At 37.4% G+C, this 9,359-nt stretch overlaps 1 protein-coding gene across 3 annotated transcripts; it reads left to right on the top strand.

Annotated features, from left to right (window-relative positions):
* The first annotated feature begins 326 nt into the window (after positions 1-326).
* Positions 327-8,807, top strand: LOC113319725 (protein argonaute 16-like). Of its 3 annotated transcripts, none has more exons than XM_026567986.1 (28): positions 327-451; positions 632-690; positions 804-895; positions 1,006-1,122; positions 1,228-1,287; positions 1,380-1,498; positions 2,977-3,677; positions 3,758-3,963; positions 4,047-4,265; positions 4,359-4,495; positions 4,589-4,686; positions 4,765-4,862; positions 4,952-5,120; positions 5,215-5,328; positions 5,407-5,514; positions 5,594-5,656; positions 5,884-5,997; positions 6,096-6,258; positions 6,353-6,465; positions 6,585-6,722; positions 6,831-6,961; positions 7,082-7,147; positions 7,248-7,311; positions 7,479-7,593; positions 7,731-7,804; positions 7,915-8,009; positions 8,095-8,126; positions 8,321-8,807. In XM_026567986.1, exons 7-28 carry the CDS (start codon positions 2,997-2,999, stop codon positions 8,470-8,472), a joined length of 3,150 nt encoding a protein of 1,049 aa, XP_026423771.1. In that variant the 5' UTR covers positions 327-451; positions 632-690; positions 804-895; positions 1,006-1,122; positions 1,228-1,287; positions 1,380-1,498; positions 2,977-2,996; the 3' UTR covers positions 8,473-8,807. The 3 variants fall into 3 exon arrangements, with proteins under 3 accessions (XP_026423771.1, XP_026423757.1, XP_026423765.1); XM_026567972.1 differs by having other exon boundaries at positions 1,217-1,287; XM_026567980.1 differs by lacking the exon at positions 804-895 and having other exon boundaries at positions 1,217-1,287.
* Positions 8,808-9,359: the final 552 nt, after the last annotated feature.

Genomic DNA, 9,359 nt, shown 5'->3' with positions numbered 1-9,359 from the left:
GTAACTAGTAATTACTAGTTTCGGTTGTCTACTCTAATAAGTCCAGCTAACACCAACTCGAGTACAAGGCGACAAATGAGGAGGTAGGCCGTCAAAATTCACATCCATATATGTGCAATGCATCTCTTTAATAGCACGTCAGATATTTTAAGTTTAAGAGCTCATGGTGCACTGGAATACGTGACAGAGCTCTTCTAGAGAAGCTCCTCTATTGGATTTCTGAGTCACGATTTATGAAGTAGATGGGCTTTGATTAGCCCAACTAAATATCCAATAAAGTCCTCTCCTCTATCCTATTTTACTTTTTTCTTACTGTTTCATTTTCAAGTAAACCTAAAATTTTCCCTCCAAATTATCGAAGAAGAAGCATCAGCAGGAATCCAGAAGAGATCAGTTTGTTCAATCACTGTGTCCGTCTCTCTTGTTATTGAAATTCTTCTTCATACGAAAGGTTTCATTCTCTCTCTCTCTCTCTCATTTTCACCCTCAAATTCCTTTGTTTTTCTTCTGTTTTTGCAATTTGAATCCAGAAATTTGCCCCTTTTAGCTTAATTTTGTAAATTAATCAAAACCCACTTTAGTATTTTAGATTATTGATCATGGGTTGTTTGTGGTTTTTGATGATTTGCAGTATTTAAAGAGGAAAAATGAAGAACCTCTTTTTGAAGCTGTACTGAAAATTCAAAAAAGGTAAACCCCTTATCATCTCTCTAACCTTTTCTCATTAGCTGATTCAAGCATATGGGTTATGATTGATGGAGGTAATGAAATCATAAAGATTTTTGCATGTTGTGATTTTGCAGAATTGATGCTTTTAGGGTTCAATTTATTGGGGCCGACTATTTCAAAAGACAATCTCTAAAATCTGTGTACATAAGTTGGACTAATGGATACTGTACTAAAAATCTATATTAAGCTTGTTATGATTAAATCCCTTGCACAATTGGGTCCGGCTAGTGAATTTGGTGAAGGTTTATATTTAATTGGTTTGTTATGGTTTTGCAGGGTAAGGTCTCATTGTTGTCTGCTGAGGCATTGCCTCAAATGCTTATCTTTATCTTTGTATTGGCAATTGTTCATGTCTCATTTTGTGTTCTCACCATTCTTTTTGGCACTATAAAGGTAATTGGGATGTGCTATTATCTGGTTTATACGTTATTTGTCTATGAACTTTAACATCCCTTTTGTTAATCTTGCTGTTTTTGTGTATCTTAAGACTCATTTTAGATAGGCATCTGGAAGCACTGGGAGGACTCAACTGTGTAAGATAAATCTGATACAGCTAAAGTAAGAGTCAAATAAATTCTGCAGGAACATGCTTGTTTTACTTATCTCCTAGGCTTTATAAGTATGTAATGTGGAGCATTGTGTATGTGCAGTTCTGTACAAGGTCACACAAGTCCATCAACATACTTTTATCAAGGACCATTTTCTTATTTGTGGCAGGACTCAGCTATATTGAGCTAGTTAGACATCAACTTCACAGATCACTTGGCCGGTATATTCATCTTTCCTTTACTTTTTTAAACTTTTCTTAACTTCTTAGTTGACATGTCTTGCTAGTTAATTCTTTTGATAAAGGGTATTATTCAGAAGACCATGTTTTGTCACTTAAATTAAAATTGAAGCCTTGTTTCTTTATTTATTTTGGATCAGTACGTAGGAATTAGGATGTGGGTAAGTTTTGAACCAAGGACATTGATATGAACACACACTAACTTTGCCACTTGACTCGAAAGGTTTCTGGATTTGGGGTGCAGGGTGCAGTTTCTGTTTTGGTATTTAGAGGTACAAAATCACCGTTAAGGCAAATAGAAGTCATTGAGCACTGCTTTTTTAGGGTTTCAGTGTGTATCTTTTGGAGCATATCTCAACCCAGACAGAAATTGCAGGATCCCATGTATTACCATGGTGGCAGACTACTTACCTCTAGTAGTAGAGGATGGGATTTTGGGGTTCACAGATAATATTTTTGTTTTACTGTAAAATAGGTAATACATAAAAATAGAAAAAGGAAAAAAAATACAGTAAGAAAAAAAGAAACCGTGACAATATATGGTAAATACCATGTTTCCTAGTTTGTAGAGAACAGGGTTTTTGAAATCATCAACCTAATCCTTAAAATAAGGTTGACGAAGTCGTTTCAGTTGTTTAGAAGTATTTTATTCTTGCAGTTTGTGTTTCTCTCTTCCTCAATTACTGCATTGACTGGTATTTCAGTGTGGGATGTTCTAACTTTTGTGGTTTCCTCAGTTTTTTTTTTTTGAAGTTTTGCAAGAGATTAGTTGAGTTTGATTGTTGGAAAGTTGTCTCTATTTGGAAATAGAGAAGTAACTAGGGTTTGAGATTGAATTATCTGGAAGTGCCTTGACAAGTTTGTTACTGTTGTTTGGAAAGAGTTTTATGAATATAGCCAATAAATAGGCTTCAAGCAATCGTTACAGCTCCGCTGAAGAAAGACAAGTTTAATAAGGGTGATCATTCTGAGTTCATACTGTCTATTGTTTAGATTTGTGGCGTAGTATCTGTCCTAAGACTTCCTTCAATGGTATCAGAGCATAAAATTTCATTCACAGGTAATGTGAAACTGAAATTAGTGTCCAGACAATTCTCCTCGGTATTGCAATGGCTCAATGCCAATGTCTTACTGAGGCATTGCTATTTTTCACAAGTTTTATTACTCTGTGTAACATCTTGTTCTGGTCTCTTAGTTGATTGTTTGTTTTCTACATACTACTTTACTGTGCTTGTTATGATTTGGTTAATATTCTTTATCTGTTAACATGCATCTATACACACTCACGACTCTGATTCTGCGTATGCTGTATTTTTGTTGAAGATTCTTCTTATTTTTGTGTAGAAATTCTATATTGAGTTTCAGTTTCTTGGTTGAGCAATTTTCAAAAACTGAGAACATGTTCCTGGGAGTATTATGTCTATTGGGTTTTGAACCAGAGTTTATTTGTTTTTATTTAGGAAATCTGTTCATTAAGAATATGGAGGAAGCCAGCGAAGACGAACTTGAAGATGGAGAAATTAGAGACGCAGTTATTGATTTGCCTCCAACACCTCCAGTAATACCATCACCACCACCTCCACCTCCAGTAATACCACCAGAACTACATAACATGGAGCCAGAAGAACAACAGCTGGAACTTGAAGATGGAGAAATTAGAGACACAGTTTTTGCTTTGCCTCCACCACCTCCAGTAATACCACCGAATGTTAAGCTGGAGAAATTAGAACTACAGAACATGGGGACAGAGGAACAACAGATGGAACATGAAGATGGAGAAATTGTAGACACGGTTCTTTCTTTGCCTCCGCCTCCAATTGTACCACCGAATGTGAAGCCGGAGAAATTAGAGCTACAGAACATGAAGCCAGAGATGAACTCTAAAGATGAAGAAGTTAGAGACACAGTTCTTCCTTTGCCTCCTCTTCTTCCTCCACCTCCTTTATTTTATTGGTTACTTCCTCCACCTCCAGTTATACCACCAAACTTTAAGCCGGAGAAATTAGAGCCACAGTACATGAAGCCAAGGAATCAACAGTCCCCAGGTCGCTTACGTATCTCCAGGCCTGGAGTTGGAAGAGAAGGACAGTGCATTTCATTGCTTGTTAACCATTTCAAAGCGTCTGTTAATGTTCCTGATGCAACTTTCTATCAGTATACTGTATGTCCAGAATGACCATGTTTGTTTGATTTATGGAATTATAAGCAGGTGTTTTCAACTAATTGGTTTAAACGGTGCAGGTTTCTGTTACCTCTGAAGATAAAGGTGGTGCTCAAATCAAGGGAATCGGGAGAAAGATTATGGACAGTCTATATCAAACTTATTGTTCAGAGCTAGGATGGAAACATTTGACTTATGATGGGGAGACCAGCTTGTATACAGTGGGACCTCTTCCAAGGAACTGGTTTGAGTTCAAAGTGGTGCTAGAGGAAACACCCCTCAAACGGTTTGTCTCTGTTTCCTCTTAGTCGTATACATCTCTTGCTGTTCGTAGCATGACTAATAATGTGGGTTCCGGATTGTTTTCAGCAATGGGAGCCCAGGTTTTGATATCCCCAGTGAAATCGAGTGTAAAAGATTGAAGCGTTGTTCGTATCAAGCAACTAAGATGTTTAAAGTAGAGATCAGATTTGCTAGAAAAATTCCCATGCAAGCTATTGGTTTAGCTCTGAAAGGATGCAATACAGAAGGTGCTGTAGATGCTATGAGAGTACTTGATATTATAATTAAGCAGCAAGCAGCTGAGAGGTGTGTCAACTTTTGATGATCTGATATCTTGTGATATTTTACCTCTCGTTGTATTGATCTTGTATTTCTTCTTTCTGTGTCTTTTGATTTTAGGGGTTGTCTTCTAATTAGACAATCTTTCTATCATGGTGACGTGAGGAACTTTGTTTCTGTTGGTGACGGCATTACCGGAGTTCGAGGGTTCCATTCCAGTTTCCGTACCACACAGAGTGGTTTGACCTTGAACATGGGTAGTGTGCTTTTATATTATTATCAGCATTGCATTTCGTTTTTCACCCACGAAATTGTTTCTTGATCGAGTTTTCTTTTATTGCTTCGTGCAGATGTGTCCACAACAATGACCTTCACTCCTGGTCCTGTGATACAATTTTTACTTACTAACCAGAGAGTCACGGATCCTCACCAAATTGACTGGGGAAGGGTATAAAATCGGCGTAGTCTTAACTTCTTTTTTTGTATCTGATCTTTATATTGTATACTGATTATGAGGAGGTTTCAGGCCAAAAGAATGCTGAAGAACTTGTTAATCAAGGCAAAACACAACAATATGGAATTCAAGATCAAAGGACTGAGTGAGAAACCCTGCAAAGATCTATAGTATGTCATACAGCACCTCATTTTCCCGTATCCTTTAACTTCGTCAATCGTTCTTTTTTATCGAATTCCTTCTTTCTGGACTGATGCAGCTTCCTGATGAAAATGAGAAATGAAGAACGCAAAAATGAAGTGAAAACTGTTGAGCTTACCGTTTATGATTATTTTACGAAACATCGTAAGTTAGAGCTGACTACTTCCGCGTACATGCCTTGTATTGATGTTGGTAGACCAAAAAAACCCAATTACATTCCTCTTGAGGTTAGTATGATGCTTGTCCTATTTGTTTTTTTCATTTTGCAGTGCTATCTCTCCTATCTATCTTATGCTTTTTGTTGTCCTTCATGCCTTCCAGCTCTGTTCACTTGTGCCGCTGCAACGTTATACAAAGTCTTTATCTGCTGTGCAAAGATCTTTTCTATCTGAAAAAAGTCCCAAGCCTCTCGAGCGTATCGAATCTCTGACAGATGTAAGCATGTTTCTGGTCTCTTTATCAGTTAGTAATCATATCTCTTGAATTATTCATACCTGTAATTCGTCTTTTCAGTTTATTAACAACAGCCGTTATGATGCGGACCCGTCACTAAGTGCTTGTGGGGTGTCCATTGAGAAACAATTGATTCCAGTTGAGGGACGTGTTCTTGGCACACCAGGGGTGAGATTTTTTATTGATCAGACATTTAAAAGTATGTGTTAATGGTGCAGTGGTTTACATTTTCACCATTTTATTGCAGTTAAAGGTTGGTAATAATGTTGATTGCTTCCCTGACAATGGAAAGTGGAACTACTCTGGGCAGGTAACTGATAGCTTCGTTGCCTTTTCAAGTATGCTGCTGTTGAAATTTAGAAACTCCAACACCAATACTGTTGACTGATGCGCCTTGCGAAAATGATATTAACTTTTTCGGCACAACAACTCGTACAGAGCTTCTAGCTTCTAGAGTAGATTTTTTACAAATTACGTACCATAGTCCAACTTACTATTTTACAGGAATTCATGCCAAAGTGGTTTCTTCTTTTTCAGACACTATATGAACCGGTTAAAATTCAACGTTGGGCAGTAGTTAACTTTTCTGCTCGTTGGGACACTAGCTATCTTTCTAGGGAGCTTATCACTGGTGCAAGAGATAAGGGAATTGTAAGTTCTATAACTCTTGTAACAGCATTTCACTTCATGCTTCTTTGAGACTCATGGTTTATGATGGATTATGTTGAACATGTTCCATCATGATGCAGCATATGGACCCCCCATACTCACTAATTGAAGAAGATTACCAATCAAGAAGATTACCTCCTATTGCTAGAGTAGAAATGATGTTTGAGCAGATAAAGACTAAGCTACCTGGTCCTCCTGAATTGCTTCTATGTGTCTTGGAGCGAAGGAATTCTGATATTTATGGTTTGGTCCCTAAAATATATGTTCAACAATATATGTCCTTTATTCATCATATCTAATTTCTTTTTACAACCTAATTTACTTTTGCATTATCAAGGACCTTGGAAGAACAAGTGCCTTTCCGAGCTAGGAATCGTCACCCAATGCCTCACCCCAGCGAAGATAAATGACTTGTACATCACTAATGTTCTTCTTAAAATTAATACCAAGGTAAATCTTGTACTCTTGTGCTTTAATCTATTTATGGTTCTTTTTTTTTTCTTCTCTCCTCCCTTTTTATGGTCAATACGGTATATTCTCTTATTTGTACGTGTATTTTGTTTTTCTAGCTTGGGGGTAAGAATTCTCTGCTAGCCGTTGAACAAGTACCACATATTCCTCTTATAAGTGAAACTCCAACTATGATATTGGGAATGGATGTTTCTCATGGGGCACCAGGTCGATCAGATGTGCCATCCATCGCTGCTGTAAGTCTTTTGGTTTAGTTTTGTATCTCCTTGTATTTGATTATCTTTTCATATACTTAAATTGTTGGCGCTTGACTGGCATTGTTGACTAACTGCTGGATTTTCCAGGTTGTTGGTTCTAGATATTGGCCCTTGATTTCAAGGTACAGGGCATGCGTGCGTACTCAATCCCCAAAAGAGGAGATGATCAACTCCTTGTACAAACCATTACCAAATGGGAAGGATGATGGAATCATTAGGTTGCTATATTTAACGCTTTCAAATATCATACTCTAGCATTCTTATAGTGTGATCAAAGAAAACTTTATTTATCTAAGTCCAGAGTGATGGCTAATGCAATTCTTTGCTGTCTAATTTAGGGAGCTTTTGTTGGATTTCTATGAGACAAGTAATGGGCGAAAGCCTAGCCAAATTGTCATCTTTAGGTATATTAAAATTGTTCTATGTCAAATTTTACTTGGAGTTGTTCCCATTTCTATTTCGTACAAGGAAACAACGGTATGCTAGATTATGGTTTTTCCTCAGGGATGGAGTGGCTGATTCTCAATTTAACCAAGTATTGAATGTTGAGCTGGAGCAGATCATCAAGGTGTGTGTGTTGAAATACTGAAAATTTGGACAAGTAACGGTGTTGAATTATTCAGCGTCTGTGGCTCTTTTCATAATTTATGGATTTACCATGCCTGTTGCTGAACTTTTACCTTTTTATGTGGACCATTTAAATTTTTTGACCCTGTGAAGTCTTGTTTGCTTTAGGCATTGAATCACTTGGGTGAGACAGAACTTCCAAAGTTCACTCTTGTTGTTGCTCAAAAAAGTCATCATACGAAGTTATTTAAAGCTGGAGGTTCCCCCGAGAATGTTCCAGCAGGTATAACTTCTACCTCAACCTATAAATCTACAATCTTCACATCTGTAACTTCTGTCGCCTACCTGGCTTCAGGGTTTTTGTTACTCGAGTCACATCTTTACTTTGGTTTTTCTTTGTACATATTTGTTTCTCTGCAGGAACGGTGGTGGATACAGAAATTGTGCATCCTAGATATTATGACTTTTACATGTGTGCCCATAGTGGAGCTAAAGTAAGTGATTTTCCTTCATATAGTCGTGTACAACTGGTTGAATTGTGGTTCTACTTTATCCTTTTCTTATATACTTCCTGGACTCAACTCTGTATTTTGATCTCCTAAAGGGAACATCTCGACCAGCACACTACAATGTCTTACTCGATGAGATTGGTTTTTCACCTGACGAGTTGCAAAAGCTTGTGCACTCTCTTTCCTACGTGTAAGCACACAGTCTTTAAACAAGTGAATGAAGTTCGTAACGCCATTAAATGTATTCTAAGTTTCCCGCTTTGCTGTTAATTCAGGTACCAACGTAGTACGACGGCAGTCTCAATTGGTAAGAGTATATTCTATTCCATTGTTAAACCTTGATGCATATTTTAGGTTGTCAAATCTTTTTAAATTGCAACTGGAACGACACCGTATAGTCATCATACCATGGCCCATTATGTCTTATATATCTGTACCAATCTCAGTGACCTTGATGTGTTCTGACATATATTTTTCTCATCCTACATTGTCATTGCTCAGTTGCACCGGTTTGTTATGCGCATCACGCAGCTGCGCAGATGGCCCAGTTCATAAAATCTGGAGATTTCTCTAATTTTTCTGCATCAAATTCTCCTTTTCGAGAACTTCCACGGCTTCATCCAAATGTACGGAACTCCATGTTCTTCTGCTGAGTTTATAGTACAAACTACTCCACACACTGTAAATATCTTGGTATTTATCCGTAGGAGTATATGCTCGGCCTTTCCGTATTTTTTTGTTGGGTTAGAGTTGTATATAAGTACGCATAGGTCAGAGGTGTATAAAAAGAGAAAGAAAGGGTTGATATCATGATATCAATCAATATTGTAAAGTTTTATAATCTGTCTGGAGTGTAAGAGAATCAATCAATATTCTGTTCTTTTTTTAAAATTCAAATCTCTGTTTTGGTGAACATCTTGAAGAAACGGTGTATCTGCAGTCATTCAGGGAACAAGTTGGCATGCAACAATTTAACATTGCTGATATTCACTTGGCGTTCCTTGTTTTTGAACACGGCATCTTTCAGGATTAAGGTCCATACACCGGGGTTGTATCTCTTGTAGTTGCGGAAAATCCCACAACTACACCCAAAGAAATGATAAGAACACTAACTATAAGTCATGCAAATAAACTCAAACATTAATGATATTATTTACCCCTTGACACTAGATATGATCTTTACACAAGCTTTGTATGGAGAAAAATGATGTTCTTATTGATATCACAAAGATTTATACATATAAGGAAGATGATGATAATAAGAACTCTAGTGTTTATCTCTTTTCTTGTGGTGATTTTCTACTCTTGTTCTTGACTGAATTCTTTCTTTAACCTGCCTCTCTCTTCGTTACTTGAATCCTTATATAGCCGGTCATCATGGTAGAGGACAACTGAGTTCACGTGCAAATCTTTGTTAGCCGTTCTCTGTTTATCTTGTCCTATTCGCCAGGCTTTGGGAAGATGTCGCTATCTCTCGCGTTACGGATTTGTGCTCTTCGTGTTATATCCGTCGGGTAGGTGTTCTCGTGTTGGTTCCTTT

This window comes from Papaver somniferum, chromosome 1 (genome assembly GCF_003573695.1).
Source record: "Papaver somniferum cultivar HN1 chromosome 1, ASM357369v1, whole genome shotgun sequence".
Classification (NCBI taxonomy): Eukaryota; Viridiplantae; Streptophyta; class Magnoliopsida; order Ranunculales; family Papaveraceae; genus Papaver; species Papaver somniferum.
The sequence above is the reverse complement of the archived record's forward strand: the minus strand, read 5'-3'. Positions and strand labels throughout refer to the sequence as shown.

What these genes read in the sequence shown, in the direction of transcription:
- LOC113319725 (XM_026567980.1), top strand. Translation starts at nt 2,997, where the DNA reads ATGGAGGAAGCCAGCGAAGACGAACTTGAAGATGGAGAAATTAGAGAC. An exon ending in GTGTTCTTGGCACACCAGGG is followed by an intron (nt 5,515 to 5,593) that starts GTGAGATTTTTT and finishes ATTTTATTGCAG; the next exon opens with TTAAAGGTTGGTAATAATGT. An exon ending in AAGGATGATGGAATCATTAG is followed by an intron (nt 6,962 to 7,081) that starts GTTGCTATATTT and finishes TGTCTAATTTAG; the next exon opens with GGAGCTTTTGTTGGATTTCT.